This window comes from Dermacentor silvarum, chromosome 1 (assembly GCF_013339745.2).
Source record: "Dermacentor silvarum isolate Dsil-2018 chromosome 1, BIME_Dsil_1.4, whole genome shotgun sequence".
NCBI classification, from domain to species: domain Eukaryota; kingdom Metazoa; phylum Arthropoda; class Arachnida; order Ixodida; family Ixodidae; genus Dermacentor; species Dermacentor silvarum.
In genome coordinates, this window is record NC_051154.1 from 30025457 (window position 1) to 30042830 (window position 17374).

At 47.8% G+C, this 17374-nt stretch overlaps 1 protein-coding gene across 2 annotated transcripts in view; it reads left to right on the forward strand.

The window, feature by feature from the left end:
- LOC119459056 (complexin-like) overlaps window positions 1-17374 on the forward strand; it is a 111653-nt gene that overhangs the window by 75534 nt on the left and 18745 nt on the right. For both annotated transcript variants that reach the window (XM_037720900.2, XM_037720897.2), the window contains exon 2: window positions 5646-5809. In XM_037720900.2, the coding sequence (XP_037576828.1) occupies window positions 5646-5809 (164 nt within the window). The remainder of the gene's footprint in view (window positions 1-5645; window positions 5810-17374) is intronic.

The following is a 17374-nucleotide window of genomic DNA, read 5'->3' on the forward strand; positions in this document are numbered from 1 at the left end:
CATGCTGATTGCAAAATTAACTGCACCACCATTAGTTTAGCAACTGCTTGCGGTAAAGATAGCATTACATTTGCTAATTGTGTTGAGCATCGACAACAGAACGCGATTTGCGCACGGCAGGATATGTCAAGGACGGGTGTGCTGGGCCAGGGAAGCTAAGAAACCACCACAACAAACAGGTTGAGGGCAGGTAGGAGAATATTGGCCTCGAAGTCCACGCAGAAACAAATATATGGAATGCTAGGGGCCGACACGCCGTTCAAAAATCGGTGAATGGTGAATGTTGAAGCATGCGACAGTGACCTACGTAACAGAAATAGTTTAAGAATGGGGAGGGGGGGGGGGGGCGCATAAAAGGCGCCAGGAACGAGTCGGCGGATAATTATGGGCATAGCGAGAGCGTCTCGTCACTGCCCGATCGCTCACAAAAGACGGCCGTGGCCAGTGGTATAGCTGAGGCTCACGTACCCCGTAGTAACACGTGCAACGTAGATCTCTCATAAATAAATGAAACATAGTTTCGTTGATTTATTCACTTTCTCTTCAGAATATAAGCTTCAAGTTTAAACCTTGCGCCCACGTTCATCTCCAGCGTGCACACACGTTGAAATCTGGCGCACGCACGCACAAGGAGGGACAGGCTAAAAGAAGGCGAGTGTGGCACGCAGTCACGTGACTTCACTAGGGACATCTCCGCCGCACAAATCTAGGGAACCGCACAAGACGAGATCTGGCAACACTGGTGTGTTCTGGGGGGGGGGGGGGGGATTTAGTCGGTCTCATCATCAAATGGGCACTTCTAGCCATCGACTGGTGTTACAATTTCCTTTATTCGCAGTGTCACCTACTGTGTATACACGTGCATTATTCTCTCAATTTCGGTCACTGCTGGATTTCTTACTCTCTGGTATACCTGTTTATCCTGCTCTTTACTGTTATTTTTATTCTATTTTCATACCATAATTTTTGGTCGTAGTTGCTTTACCTTTTCACGAATCTGCGCAGCAGCCGAAGCAGGCAGCTCCTCTCCTGTCCCAGGACGTCTATCTGGTTTCCTCTTTTTCTATACCTCTCGCATTTCCTTGTTTTGGTGAGCCCGGACGAAGAGTACATGGACGCGTGTGTTCTGGAAAGATCTTTCTCAATACTGGGTTTCTGGTGACCGCTGTAAAACTGCGAGAAGCGCGTAGCGGGTGCAGGCGGCAGAGGAGGAGCAGCGCCGGCGGGCAGCGCTGGGGGGCCCAGACAAGCCACAGCGGTCGCGCGCACTGCACTGCAAACAGAGCGCGCCTACGCTGCGACGCGTGGCCGCCCTGTTACCCAGTAATGCGCGGTAAACACAGAGGCCCGAGCATGCGGGGTTACGCAGCGCGGCGCGGGACTTCGCTCGGAAACTATCTGCGTGAGCGCTCGCTCGCGGGTAGTTTTTGTCTTTCTTTTTCTATACCTTCGACTGGCGTTTAGTTTTTCGTCTAGCCGCTGGCTCGAAACGGCCCCTACCCTTTTTGCGAGAGAAAACAAAACAGGGAGTGGGGGTGGGGGAGTGGATCGAGCGTACGCGACGAGCATACGCGTATCGTAAATCAGCGGTGGCCGAAGCTTCGCGCAGCGGTCCCTTTAGCCGCAGTTGTTTGCCGCCCGCGCAGTTGCCGCGTTGTGGCAACGCTGCCATCCGACCTCTTTTTATCTCATCTCTCCACGTGAAGAGAAATAAAAGAAATATGGAAGCATAGTGGCGCCGGTCTCTGCCTCCGCATTTCGCGCAGCTAAGCGGAAAGCGCGGTTTGCGAACAAGAGGAAAGAAGCTGCGAGACCGTAGAACTGGAATCTGCGACGCTGAATGATTGTCTCTTTTATCTGTGAGATTTCTCGGATAAAAAAAAAAGTCTGATCGCCAGAATACTGTGGAGCGTGCCGCCAACATTCTGGGCAGCAGCTGCCCTCTTTGCTAACTGGCGCCATTCCGAGTTAATAAAGCACCGTGTGCGAATAGCATCCACAGAGTGGTCTTCAGCGACATAAACGGGCGAGTTCGCTTTTTTGTTTCTTCTTTTTTTTTTCCACCTCGCCGGAGTCTATTGCATCCAGCCTCTTCACACTGTACTGTAATCGTGAGCACACGCAAATCCTGAAACTACAGCACATTGTAAAAATCTAGCTGCATCTTCCCTCTTTGCTATTTTCGGGGCCCCTTACATATCGTATACTCCGGCTAGGAACTTTAAAATACGCTTCTTGCATTTCAAATGAAACAGTTTCATAATAGCACTTCTCGCATTGCCTAACCAGCACACCACGCGTGCGCCAATTTTCTCAATGGTCATTGGCACAAAGAGACGGCGTTGTCTGTGAATTCTGTGATATATATATTTCCATCTTACTTTGTCGGAGACTGCTCCACGCGTAAGCGACGCTTATCTCTAACCTAGGAACGTTTACCTCGCAGAAGAAAAGTCTTTCTTCTTTCTGGGGTTTTACGTACCAAAACCAGTTCTGATTATGAGGCACACCGTAGTGAAGGGCTCCGGATTAGTTTTGACCACCTGGGATTCTTTAACGTGCACTACAACGCAAGCACATGGGCGTTTTTGCATTTCGCCTTCATCGAAATGGGGCCGCCGCGGCCGGGATTCGATCCCGCGACCTCGTGCTCAGCAGCGCAACGCCTTAGCTGACTGAACCACTGCGGCGGGTAACGCAGAAGAAAAGTGCTTTCCGCCACTTAAACATGTTTTGTAAGTTTCTATCGGCGAAGTCACGCGCGTGATGCACAACATTTTATAAGCATGTTATCGAAGTCCCGCATATTGCTCAGCCACAGCAAATAACCTTGTGTTTCGTATTCCTGATCATGGTCATGGTCGACATTGTAATAAGTCGCACGTAGTTAACTGTAGGCCGAGTTCTCATCCATAGCGCCGTTCGCGCTGCTCGACCCATTCAAATATGCGTATACATGATACGTGACAGCATATTCTCCAAGCCAACCTCCATACAAGTTGAGAGAGACTGCCCGATCCAGAAAAAAAAACTATGATGACTTAATTTTGACATAAAGAAAAGCTTCCCTGCCCACCAGGTAAGCATCGAGGCATGGCGTTCTCTCTCTCTCTCTCTTTCTGCTTCCTTTTTCCCTCACCCCCCCCCCCCCACTTCTCCTACTCGGAGCAGTAGGACAAAGTTCCTCTAGCCGACCTCTTCGCTTCTCAATATCTATCTATCTATCTATCTATCTATCTATCTATCTATCTATCTATCTATCTATCTATCTATCTATCTATCTATTTTCTCTGGGAATATAGGAGAAAAAGAAAATTGCCTGCAGCCCAAGATCACAGGGTGCCAGACCAACATTAGAGCTGCAGGAACTACTCCTTCAGGAGGACACTTTCTTTCGTCTGTCCTCTGTCAGCGCGAGGCGTATCTAGGCAGCTCGCAGCAGTCTACGTCGTGCAAAACCGTAGAGTGAGGGGGGGGGGGGGGGGGGGGGGGGACGTGGGGGATTACGCAAAAGTGGAAAGTTCATTCTTTGTACATCTCTTGCGTGTAAGCACCTCGCTACGCTCGATGTTCTAGGGGGTCTTAAATGCTCTGTGCACGCAAAACGGACGAGAGGGTCGCGCCAGCTTTCCACGAGGACGCCAGGGCCTCGCAGTGATTGAAAATCGGTCCCGATCGCCGGCAGGCTCAGCGCAGGGAAAGCACTCTCGTATCGAGCGTCGCGTGCGCGTAGCACGGGCCTCGGGTCACTTGTGTTTTGCTTTCTCTCCGGGATTCCTTTCTTTTTGTGAGTTGCGTTCCTTTTGGTGTGCTTATTAGTTGCTGGACTTTCGGCATTATTAATCCCCCCCCCCCCCCCGGTTTAACCTTCGGGCGCGAGTTCAGCACAATGCTTGAGCGCCGGTGTAAAAGCTGTGCGTGAGCTCCGAACCTTAAAAGGGAAACTGGCCGAAGTACGGGTGCGAACGAGTAACCGCATGCACCGAACGAATTCCACGAAGAAAGTCTGCCTAGGCAAAACGATGCATTCTTTGTGAGTAATAACTTTGCAGATGCGCGCGTACTTCACGTAAAGGTGTCAGTGAAATTGGTAAAGTTGGATCCACAATAGAAATATCAGCTTCGCACCAAATTTACATGCTAGAGTAAAAAACCTGAGAACTTTCGCGCCTCGGGCTGATCGCATAAATCGCAGAGACCCGTGCACAAACAAACCACGTTCTCTGAATAATGTCTGTGCTTTTTTTTTCTGCAAGTCGTTTAGCATGTTTATATATATATATATATATATATATATATATATATATATATATTCAATTATGGGGTTTTACGTGCCAGAACCACGATCTGATTATGAGGCACGCCGTAGTGGGGGACTCCGGAAATTTGGACCACCTGGGGTTCTTTAACGTGCACCTAATCTAAGTACATGCGGCCGCCGTGGCCGGGATTCGATCCCACGACCTCGTGCTCAGCAGCCCAACACCATAGCCACTGAGCAACCACGGCAAGTGTCTACATTTTCAGGTAACACGGTGAATATTACACAACGCGTTCTAGCAGCAGCATTTAGAGTGAACGGAGCATGTACAGTTCAGTTTGTGAATTTGTAAACTCAATGTACCAGCAAAAAAATCCATATAACACAGTTTTTATTAAAAGTGGTGGTATGCAAGTTTGTACCTGCAAGTAAAACGCATGGAGAACACGTTAAATTACGTAAGATCCTTGGGAATGAGGATAGAAGCCGCCATGACTGAAACTGACATGAAAAGAAACGCTACTTTTCGAGACGGAATAAAGGCTCAGTTTCACTTTTCTTTCTCAACGCTGTGTTAATCTGAGATTCCAGTTATGTTTGAAGTCGCACAAAGCCTGATAGAGGTCGCAGTAAGGAATGCTTTCTCTAGAAAGAAAAGTAGACAGACATTTTCTCGTTCCCTCAATACTGCGGAGCGCAATCGAGGGTTCTTTCGTGAGAGTGAAACACGTGAGACGAGCAGGTGTTTGGAATTCATAAGTGACTCGCCCCAGCTGCAAGACGCGTTGGAAGAAGAATTTTTGTCGGTGCCGCATTAAGCCCTGCGAAATTCGAATTCTCTTTCGTGTCTTCAAGCCACGAACATTGCGGGGAAGTTTCGTAAAATTTAGTTAACGGAAAAGTTTAAGTAGAAATTGCTTTCTCTTTTGAAACAGTCCCGCGTACACTCGGAATAATTAGAAGTAGGTTTCTTTTTATTTGCTTTTTTTTTTCACGCCCGCCGTTGTGCGACTTGTGCCCGCCGCTGTCGAGTCGGTGCGAAGCGTACGCGTATCGCGCAACTGGTGCCGCGCGGCCCCGCGCACAAAGAGCGGCGCCGGCGGCGCCTTCCGCGGGCCGCCGGCCGCGGCGCTGAGCGCGAGGCGCCCCTCCAGCAGGACCCGGGCGCTGTGCGCGCAGTTGAGATCGAAAAGTAGGAGCCTGCGCCACGAACACCTGGCGCCAGACAGGCTCGCCATCCCAAAGGGCCGGCGGCATTCGGCGGCGTGGGGCTGCTCCAGTCCACAAGTCAGCGCGCACTCGAAACCGCGCACGGTGTGTCCCTGCACGTGAGCGCTCCACTGACGGCCCTGCTTTGTCCCTCTTTTTTTTTACCCTGCTGCAGGCCAGATCGGAGGGGACGGGGAGACCTCGGAAGACAAAGAAGCCGAAGCCGAAGCGGAGCAGGAGCGGCTCGAGGCGCTACGGGAAGCCGAGGAAAGACGAAAGGAGAAGCACCGGCGGATGGAGGAAGAACGTGAGAAGATGAGGCAGCAGATCAGAGACAAGGTGAGCCACAGCACTTCCCGTCGCCCCCGCGGCATAGGGAAGTGGCGCCCTTATTAGGCGGGTAAGCAGCCAGTCCCCCAGCCTCGTGCACTCATTCCAGGCAGACGCTGTCCAGCGCCGCGGACACGTGGTAGGCGTTCTAGGGAAATCTGGGGAGCTGTCCATTATTCCAAGGGCCAAGAGGCCTCGCTCAGATACGATTCCGCTGGCTGTCAAAGGTGCGCAGGGTCCATAAGCAAGAAGAGACGCATCTATATATCAGGCAGTCTCTTTCTCTCTCAGAAATTCGCAGAAGCTTCATCTGACTACACTATGAAGGCATTGAATAACGCCTATAGCTGTCTGACTTTGGCAATGAGTGCCACAGCCTTGCACAAAGTGGCGTTCTTCGCTGATTACAGACGGTATTAATAAGCCGCGGTGACCTGTTATGTTTCTTTCCAAAGCCATCTCGGCATAACTTTGATTAAAGCCACTGTAAGCTACAAGACCTAGACATTAACCCTTCGTACAGCATTACAAGTTGCAGCGCGGTCTTATGTCTGAGACCTCCTGAACAGCGATCAACCCCGAGGTCGCTTGCAACTATCCATGCGACCGCTTTGGCACTTTCGTGATGTGCCATGAACCTTGTTTCATCAAAGCGAGAGAAATTTTCTAAGCGGTCAATTTGTAGCACTCTTGCCCATGAAGCGTGACCTTTCTGCCATGACTTCATTAGTGCTCGTATTGCAGAAATGTCAGCTTCTAGGCCAAGTGGCTTACTGTTTTTCACATGAAACTCATAATAGTACAACGAGGCGAGGAATGAACAAATGGTAAGTGTGTTGCTTTTAAAAGGAGTTACTGTTTTGGCTTAGTAAACTAAGATGGTCTTTTTTTTTCGCTTTTTTTTCTCTGGGAATCAGGGGCCAGATTCACAAAACTTTTTATTTGTAAGTTCGCTATGCCATTGGCTGGCCGCCTTCGCTAATGATATGTCTGGCATCCGGATTGGCTGAAATTCTTCCTTACGAAAAACTCTAGTGTAAAAAGCTTTTGTGAATTCGGGCCCAGGTTTTGTAGACGATTGCAGCATTACAGTTATCGAACGCTAATCTTTGAGCACAATGATGCGATGTCACAGAGTTTTTGATTCTCATTCAGCCGTGTTATCACAGTGCACGTATAATATAACATTTGGCAAGGGCGTTCGCAAGGAACAAAGAAACATTCTCAAAGAAACTATCGTGTGGTGACAGGGCTCGCGATGCGCGAGGTGAAGTTGTTTTGCATTTGTGGTGGACCTGTAGCAGGCTAATGTAAAACACTACGAATTTGTTGCAGCGCAGGAGCTACGACACGGACACAGCAGGCGCATGAGACATAGCGAAGACAAGGTTCGAATTCCACAACGGCCCCTGTTGTCGAATCCGACAACCGGGGCCGAATTCACAAAACTTTCGTTAATAGTATGTCCAGCAAAAGGACTGGCTGTAAGCCGCTCTTACGAACATTTCCAGCGTCAGAGCTCTTGCGAATACGGGCCCAGATTTATTTCCACTTTTCACTGTCCTCATGTAAAACACTACTTACGTATGAATAACTTACGACATGATGAGTTCTTTTGTAATCCGTTCGATCGTACTAAAAGAAAATTAACTTTTTTTTTTTTTGTTCACACCGATAAGACTCGCTAAAGCTAAAGCGAAACATGAGAATTTTCGTTTGATATCCGAAAAAGTAATTTCTACGGCCTATGGCTAAAAGCCAATTATTTTTCAGATGTTATCCACGCTGCATGTACTTCCGGACGTCTTGTGTACAGTGCAGGAGATCGGATGCTGTTCCTGTACTTAAATAATGAATTTCCTAACTTATGACAGTTTTATTCATTAATTCCTGCGTAGTTTGTCGGTCGTAAATTGCCGCCAACATTGCTTAGCTCTGAAAAAACTGTTATTTTAATTTAGCTGTAGTTATTTTTGGTGCATTTTCACAATGTGCCACCGGTTGTCATTCGAATTCATGAAATTTTAGTGGCCGATTTTTAGAAAGCATACTCTTAGCACTTTAGCGAACCCAATACTTAACACGTAGGTTTCTATCGAGTAACAGGGACCTGGGTATATGATGCATAGAAAAGCAGGGCCGTTAAGCAGAAGTAGTTCCGCTTAGCTGCCCTGCATTGCATCGATGCCTCACTGTGGTGCGTTGCTATTGCACCGTCGCCTGCCATCTTCCTTTCCCCGCGTTTCTCATTTCCCCGGTGAGGAGCAGCAGGCCCGAGATATATGCTATTCCGGCCGACTGCTCCTTCTCTCGGCTCAATATAACCTATACACCTGTCTGAAGGTGCTAATGGGCTAACAGTCGTCATGAGGGCGCAATATTGCCAGATGTTGCCAATCCGGTACTAAGAACACCATTGTTTGCCTCTTATGAAGCAATAATCGACGTTCTGCTGACGTGAGCTTTGTTCTCTAGGTTGGAGTCGCTGCGAATGTGATTTCATTTCGACGGGGATTGTAGCATACGACCAGGCCCACGTTATCATGCTTTCGGGACTCGTGTATATATAAAAAGAATCGAACGTATTTAATGATCCCTTTAACTCCATTTTCTGTCAATTTGCAGAGCATGATAGCAGCCGTTCCAAGAGCCGCCATTCTTTACAGCATCTATAGTTTGTACTAAATACAGAGACTAGAATTCGGGTCAACCAAACTGCTCGATCTGCCCCACAACTGCGGATAAGTTTTGACCCCACTCTCGAAAACATATGCCGCAGGTATATAAACGTGGCCCATGGTGCGTGATAAGCATTAACCTTGTGGAACCCGACCACTTTCACGAACTTTTGTCCACACGCAATGACCCCTTAGTTGCAGTTTCGTTTTTTGCGTGGACTTCGACGGAGTGAAGAAAGTTTACCACTTGTGGCTTGGTGCCTTATTTGCTAGGCTTTATTCATTTCTTCTTCCAACAGCCTGTAGTCATTCCTGTGACATCTGCGGTGGCGATCAGGCAAATGCACGGCTGATCTTTATTAGTCCGCGTTACGGTGTGGATTGGCAAATGTCGTGCAGTGCGCATCTCAAGATGAACGGTCGCCCACTGTGAGAACAAAATATATTGGTGACAGTGGTCACTACGGATGTCTGCGCTAAAGGCAGCTATAGTGCGCTAGTTTGTTTTCTGCGGTCTATGGGCCTGCGAGATAGGCTGTGGGAGATGCGTGGCGCCGAGGATCTGGGCCCGTAATCGCAAAAAGCTCTTACGCTAGAATTTTTCTTTAGATCAAATTTCAGTCAATCCTGTCTGTTTCATTTTAATTAAGAGAAAGAGAGAGATAAAAGAGATGAGAAAGGCAGGGAGGTTAACCGGAAGATAGAGAGAGAGAAGAAATGGGAAAGGCAGGGAGGTTAACCAGATGGGAAGATCCGGTTTGCTACCCTGCACTGAGGAGAGAGAGGAGGGGGAGGTAAAGTGACAGGAAAGTAGAGATAGAGAAAGAAAAAGAGCACAGATACACAATCACAATCGGTCACAGGTGGCACATCACAGTAGCACTTGCAGCACGATAAATATCTGTCCGGGCTACAGCCGCTTGTCCAAGTCTGTTGCCCTTAAAAACTGCAACAGTGCCCTCATCGCCCTCCGCTGTGGTGGATTGTGATGTCGGCATTCTAAAATAAGTTCCTCTGTTACAGGTCTTTAGACAAACCCTTAGAGCCCGAACTTGAATAGCCTGTAGAGCACGTAGTTGTGTCTGGCAAGTGTTGGTCAGTACGGGCAAACTGTATCTCAAGAAGCCCAGAAAAATAGCCCTGTACAATTCCGGAAGATGGATATCCAGTTTGGGTAAGGGGTAAGGAGAGACAGCAAGATTTTTTTTTTAATGTTTACTTAAGAATGAAGGTAGGTTAAATTTAAAATAAACTGCACATTCTTAAGAAAGGAAGACTGAAATGAAACTACACAACCCTGCCGCCTGTGGGAGTCGAACCCACGGTCTCCACACAACGCATGCGATGCTCTACCAATTAAGGTACGCTGACGGCTGTCCCTCCTTGCACCATTTGAGGGTATTTAAATAAATGTATTTTTTTTTCACAACCGATCAATGGGAGTGTTAGCCTGCGCCACTCGTGGTATTGGTCTGTCTGTCTGTGCGTGCGTGCCAGTGTTGCCAATTTAGCTGTTTTCTCGCTAAACTTAGCGGTTTTCTGCGCTGCCTTAACTGAATTTTTTTTTCCCAATAATTTGCGCTTCGCATGTCGCAAACATGTAGGTTATTCGTGCTCCTTCGGAAGTAAGAGGGGATTATCATCATCCACAAGCAGTGTACTTCGTATTACTTCCTCCATGCCTCCTCCAAAATATAGCTACAGCAGTTTCGCTCTTCGCCATTATCGCAGACGCGCTTTAGGGGATCTTGCCTCGTGAAATGACTCCGGGGAAATACATCCCAAATTCAGAAAGGAATGGCTACAGCAGCCAGCGCTTCGAGACTGATTGATGGAAGACACGGTTTTCTTCTGGGACTAGGTGAAGAAATACAAAAATACCTTTTACAGAAACCCCTTCTGGTCTGGGAGTTGGCTAATTTTTCTTTATCATTACTGATGTTGCCATGGTTCACTGCGGAAGTTGAGCCGGTTTTTCAGCCAGCTGAATGTAAATAAATCCAAGTTAGGAAACAGAATGGTCACTGCGATCACAAGTGTCATCTTTACTCCGCGGGCTGCTCTCTGAAGAAACGATAAATTGCGCAAAATCGGCACAATGGAGTTCTACGAGGTCGGCGATGGCACTGACCCTAGACACAGCCCAATTGCAAACAAATATACGCAGAGGATGCATGACCATATCAAGATGAAAGAGAGAACATTATTCTGTAATTGTAATCACTACCCCGTTGTTCAGCCTGTTTTTCCGGCCAGTGATTTTAGTTCACGGAAGCATGCTTTTTTTTAAGTTTCGTTTTGCAGTATGTTTCCGCACTTCACAGACGCACAAGAAAGCGCCTATTGATATTGATAATTTGTATCTTTTATTCCATTATGGAAGAAAAAAGGCAGACTTTCCTGTCAAGTGTACTTTTTTTAAAACTGTGCTTTACATAGACGCAATGAAACATATTGTGAACTTGATTCTGATTGTCGTCAGCATTTAGCGACCTTTTAGCGGATTTGGGGTAGTCGTATCACGGGTTTTAGAGTTTTTTGTGGTCTCGATATCAGCAGTTTTTATTTTTATTTTTTATTTATAGTGCGTGCGTGCGTGCGTGCGTGCGTGCGTGCGTGCGTGCGTGCGTGCGTGCGTGCGTGCGTGCGCGCGCGCTTGAGAGAGAGAGAGAGAGATTGAAAGAGGGAGGGAGGTTAGTATAAACCGCTACCGCCAAACCATCTCACTTCCGGAGCTCGCGTCAAGCGATTCTTTTTCTAACCGGAAAAGACGCTACCCTAAATGTATACGCCCAAACTCCAAGTCCGGGTGCTTCCCCCCCACCCACCAACGGCTGGCCGTGCTGCCATGCAAACCCCGCTCAAAGAATGACGCTCGTGCGCTGAGCTCCCCACGGGCAAAAGCCGGAATCGTCTCGCAGTTTTCCCACGTACGCTGTTTACGTATTCCCGTCGCCGCTTCCTTTTGTGAGCTTTCCTTGGACTTTAAGGCACGCAGCAGTGAAGACCTGGAATAAAGAGACGAGTGAGACGGTCTCGGAGTGCGGCGGCGGTTCGGCGGCCGAGATCGGTAACGGCCACCGACTCGCCGCTCCGTGGGCCTTCTCCTTTCCTTCCTGGGACGGCGGAAGAGTTTTCAAAAAGCCAACGAAGATTACCTTCCCGTTATGGTATTCAATTTCTGAAGGAGGCTTACTCGAAGATCTCATATAGGGGTGCGGAGAAGCGGGCTTAAGTCGTTTTATACCGCAGCCATCGAGGGACCCGCGGCACTCGGGAACTGGTGCGGTACGTTTTGTAATAACCATTCTTGGAAGCTTTCCAGAGCGCTATTCTTGGTGCCGTTCGACGATCGAGCCACTATACCGCGGAAATAATATTATACAAAGTAATATTCAAATAAACTCAGAAAGGCCGGTGACCAATGGAGGGTCAGACGTGTAGCGTACAACAAAATCATCACGAAAAATCATCATAAAAAGGACCCTCCTACGGATCCGTATCACATTGCGCAATGTTTGGAGAAAATTCATTCGAAACGACTGCTTCACTTGCCGGAAAATTTGTTCTTTATCTTTAGTGACAGGTCTTAGTGTAATACGCCCGCCTAAAAAAAAAAGATATCGCTTCCTGAACCGCCCACTGCAGTTTGGCGTGCTTTATTTATTTTTTTTTTTTTTGTCCCGTTCACTTTGGCATTACCTGCGATCAGCGCCCGCTCTTTTTCTCCCCACGTACCTCTTTCCCGAAAAGCTTCAATGCTGTAGTAACGGCTTGGCTGCTGCCAATGTACGTCAACGCAGCAGTCGAGATCTCGTTTCCGCTCTTTTATGGCTGCACCGGCGCTACGCCGAGCCTGCCGGTAGCCTCTCATAATCCTTCCAGGTCAATAGAGACGCCGGCTTTTCCCGACCTCACGGACCCCGACTCCACAAACATTAGCGCCGAGGCCTCGTAATATCATCCTTACTCTTTGGCGCGCAACAATTGTCGGGGATCGGAAGGAGAAAACTGGCCGGCTATTCCGCAGCACAGATTGCCTCGCCCGGACGACGTTGCCTTTAGAGCATCATATTGAGATAATCTTATTATGAAGCAGCGTGTTGCGCAACCTTCAGGGAACGCAAGTTGTTGAATCATTCGAGCAATAACTCTGGATGCGACGCGAAAACGTCTCGCATTTCTTTTTTTACCCGTCACGATGGCCTTTCGTCGGTTTTCCAAATTCGCTGTAGCTGAGAGCGCCAGGAATAGAGCTAATGTTCGAAAATAATCTTGAAATGGAGAAAGAGATGGTGATACAATGCTTATCAATGGGAGAGTGCTCCGTTTACCTGGTGCAACAGCTAACGCGAGAGCGATTGCGCAACAGGTATACGCACGCCACGTCGGGCTTCTACTGTTTCGCAAAGGGCTTCCCTGTGCACACGCTGTTACCACTCTCACTGATGGGAGGCTATTCGTTCCTCGCTTTCGCCCCTGTTTTCTTCACGGTCGCTCTGTTTCTTGTCCGCCATTACTCCTTATCAGCATTTCTCGTTTTTGGATATCGCCCATCATCTCTCCCCGTCCTCTTCCCTCTTCAGTTTCGGATAAATTTCGTGCATGGCCTAGGTGAGCGGCAATTTCAGTGATGCGACCTTCAATTACGCAACGGGACAATCAAATAATAAGGAAAATAGAGAATCCCCCTGAAACTCGGTGAAGCTGCGAGAAATATTAAAGTTGACCGGGCGAATCTTCCTTAGGAAGACGGAAAGTTAAGCTTGCGCAATTTTTCATTTAGCTTTCATTTACTCAGTCAACGTTGAAAAAATTGCAATCAGTTGTAGATCATTAGCCAAAGCATAGTGAAGGCTTCTTTCACTAGCTGTCCGAGAAATGAAGTATGATAACGGCGAGGTAAGTGCATTCCTCGTTGCATTGACAGTATAGTATAGCTTATTCAAACAATGGGCATATCTCTACGCGACTTCTTGGGCTTTTTTTTTTCGTAATAGTAATTTATTCAGTGTCACGTCAAATGGGGTGGGGGAATGGTTTATGAGCGAGGCTACAGCGTAGGGGGAAATTTTAGGAGGAGAAAGGTACGCGAACTCTAGATGAATATAAAAACATAATCAGCACGTAGGAGCTCGTTGTCAGAGTGACGATTTGCTGCTGTTTGTCTAAAACTAAACCGGTGCGGAACTTGGCAGCCTTTAAGTATATTTTGGGATTCTTCAGCGCCCGAATTCACAAAAACTTCTTACGCTAGAATTGTTCGGAAGAAATAATTCCAGCCAATCCGGATGCCAGACATATCATTAGCGAGGGCGGCCAGCCGATGGAAAAGCGAACTTACGAAAGAAACGCTTCGTGAATCTGGGGCCAGATTCACAAAGCTTTTCTTTCGTTCGCTTTGCCATCGGCTGGCCGCCCTCGCTAATGATATGTCTGCCATACGGATTGGCTGAAATTATTTCTTACGAACAATTCTAGCGTAAGAAGTTTTTGTGAATTCGGGCCCTGGCCCCAGGATGTTTCCTTCGATTTAAAAGCCGCGTGGCGGTAGTATAAATTATGTTAATTCGCATTTACGGGAAACAAATGAAACATTATGGGTTATGTCATTTCTGTCTCATATGTTAACCGTCTGTGTAGAATGTTTTCGCACAACTTCTAGGTTTAGTCCTCACGTTCGCCCTGTCGTAATTTATATGCAGGAAAGGAACACCGGTCATTTTGGGACATCTGCTCTAGAGAGGTTCTCCTTAGCACATATCTCATTGTCGGTTTGCACCATTATGAGTACATTTTACCAATATCGACGGACGTGTAATTTATAGATCGTTCATTGGAATTAGGGCAGCGAACTCAGCTAAAGAAAATCGCTTAGGACTTGATGGGTAAAGGTGAGAAGGACCAGTAGAAGACGGAGGATTTAGGGACATGAAAACGAAACCCACTGTAGAACGCATGCAACGTGCCGGTGGATGGGACTCCGTCGTTCCTATTTCAGCAGCGTCAAGCACGTTGTTTCATTGCGAATCAACTAGAGACTTTGCCTCTGTTTTATTTTCAAATGTGTGCGTTTGTTTTGTCCGCAGTGGCCAAAGCGGGAGCTCTCCTTTCCTGTAAGGCTGGTCCCATGCATGCGAAGTACAATGTAGTGGCTACATTTTGTCTTTAACATTAATACATTATGCGGCAACGCGGGAAAGTAGAACCATGTCAAAATATCGAGAAAAAATACGCAACTTTCCCAGGCTTCCATTATATCGAGCGCGTTGGAGTGTTGCCGACGTACGAACAAACACATAATGGAGCCTCGCGGCCTTTGTACGTGGAACCCAGCTGCGTCAGGTAATTTCGCAAAATGAGCCTTATACCCGAACGCCCCCAAACATAAAAAACAACAACTGAAAACATATAATAAGCTCGCTGCGCGGCTCAAATTGAGCCTAGGTAAGGGCGCACCGTTGTCCGATGCGTTGAGACATGCTGAATAAAGAACTAAAAAAGTGCCGACGTTTCCGATGAGAGCAGCAGAAGGCGAAATTGCAGGCACGTGGCAGTTGAGAAGCACTCGCGGAAATTAAATGCGTACCAACAGAGGGGATCGACGCGGCGTGCCCGACAACTCAGAAAGTCGGCCTATATATCGAGCGCGCAAAACAATGGGGCCTATACGCGTAGGATGTCCAAGGCGCAAGCCGTAAACGAGGACTATGGCAGGTACAGCGGTAATCAGCCAGCTGGTGTTGACACGTGTAAATGTAGAGAACGGAGAAGTTTCGAGGATCTTAATTAAACCACGTCGCTAAGTGGGCACGCGAAGACCGGTCGAAATAACGAGCCCAGCGTGACGAGAACGCAAGACGAGCTTGTCTTCTCGTAGAAACCGAAGCCAACTCACTATATTGAGAGGACGTTATCACTCACTATAAGAAGGGAAGCTGTCAACTCACTATAGTGATAGGCGTTGGATCCGTATATATATTTTTAATTGAAAAGAAAATTAAAGAAAGAGGTTTACTCGCTTGCAATGGTGACTGCAACTCCTTTTCATGTAATAGTAATAATAAGAAGAAAAGTATTGTAAAATAAAAAGTATCATCGCAGGTCCGGGAAGTCTAGGAACACCATATTCTCTTATCGTGTTTCGTTTACATGCAGGAAACGTGTGACTTTGGAAAATAAATTCCATAGAGCGTGTGCTGCGCGTGGTCATGAGTGCACAGGCCCTCGGTTTTCTTTCGTCCAACTGGCTCTGGAGGTCGTGCACTTTACGCCTACGAAATCTCCTCGTATAGGAATCCTGCAATATACATACAGAGTTCGCTGCAGCTGTGGCAGTATTCTGCTCACACATGCCGACGTTGCCGCTTGGCTTTCGACAATTTTTGGCGCCCCTATTTCATTCCCTCCTTGTGCTGCTTGGTGTCCGCAGCTTTGGCCGGGCCATGATGGCACTGGAAGTGCTCTAACGCGGAAGCCATTCCCTTCTCTCGTCCGAGATATGATCCGTGCTGGACGCTTGCAGTTGTGGATTTGGCGAATGCTGGACACTTGGGCCCAAAAAAATGCGCGCTGAAGTCTATCAGAACAACTACCTCCACTCGCTAAGCCTGTGTATTAAAGAGCGACTGTCGGAGAGACGGAGAGATAAAACTTTAGCTCTCTAGCCTATTGTCCGGATCCTCGTTGCCTCGGGCTTTTCATGAGGCATGGTATCTGGTTGAGGACGCGACCGTCTGCTGTTACCTTGTCATTTTCTTCCATGAGGCCGAGGGCTGTGGCGAGCCTGGCTAACGCAGCATTGTTGACTGGTTAGGGGTCAGTCAACCATTCCTGCAATGTCTGCGGTATCTTTTTTTTTATTTATTTAACAGAAATAGTTACGAGAAAAGCTTGTCCCTCTATAGAAGCATGTGGGGCTGCATCTTGATGTATTATTATGGGAAGGAGTGGGTCATAAGTCATTCTCGATCTCTTACTTGGCAATAAAAGCGTCATAAAAATAGGCCAGCATAAAAAAAAATATTTCAACCTGGCACCACCGACCAATCAGTTGAAGACTGCACTGATAGAACGCCCCTTTAACGAATGTAACACGGGAGCACTAGGCCGAACCAGCGTTGTTCAAACAATCCTGTCGCTTTGATGCTGTCTTCTAGATTTTTTTTTTTTTTGCAACAGCATCGACTCAGCCAGAGGGCTCACAAATGACGTGACTTCGCTCCTTCGACCACCTCTAACATGCCTTCCGATTTTATTCCGTGATGCAACAGATGAAGGAAAGGGGCCAAAAAAATGTCACAGTTTCGCCCTAAGGGCGAAGCAATGAATGCGATAGCAACACAGCAATGTCATACGAAGTAAGGTGAGCGGCTTTGGTAGCAATATGAATTGTAGTAAACATGAGCTGATTAAGTAAGCAGGTGTGCTGCGGCGTAAGTAGACCGACATGAAGAGAGACTCGATGACCACGAGGAGGCGCGTGTGAAACGGTGGTGTTGATGAGAAGCGCTTCCCGTGGGCAGCGCGCGCGAAGGGACACACCTGTAGCGCTGCACTGCCGACCCGGGCAGCATTGCATGTGTAGCGTGCGTTAGAAAATGTGGCCCGACTATTACTAACTGTGGTGTGAGCGCGCACAAACAAACATGAATAGATCACACTGAATGACTGCAGACAACGGCTGTCAAAACGCTGGCAGCAAGCGCATATTAAAGTCCCTATATAAGAAAAGTACCGCCATCCTTTGATAAACGCCGCTTCTCCATCTCCCCTATCTCCGATTGGACGATGATAGCGCGCGCTTTTCACTTCTTTATATTTTCTTCTTTTCCACTTCAGAGCCATGTTGAAAGTCCTCTGCGCAGCCGCAGTCGCCGGCGGCGGTGGCGGCGCG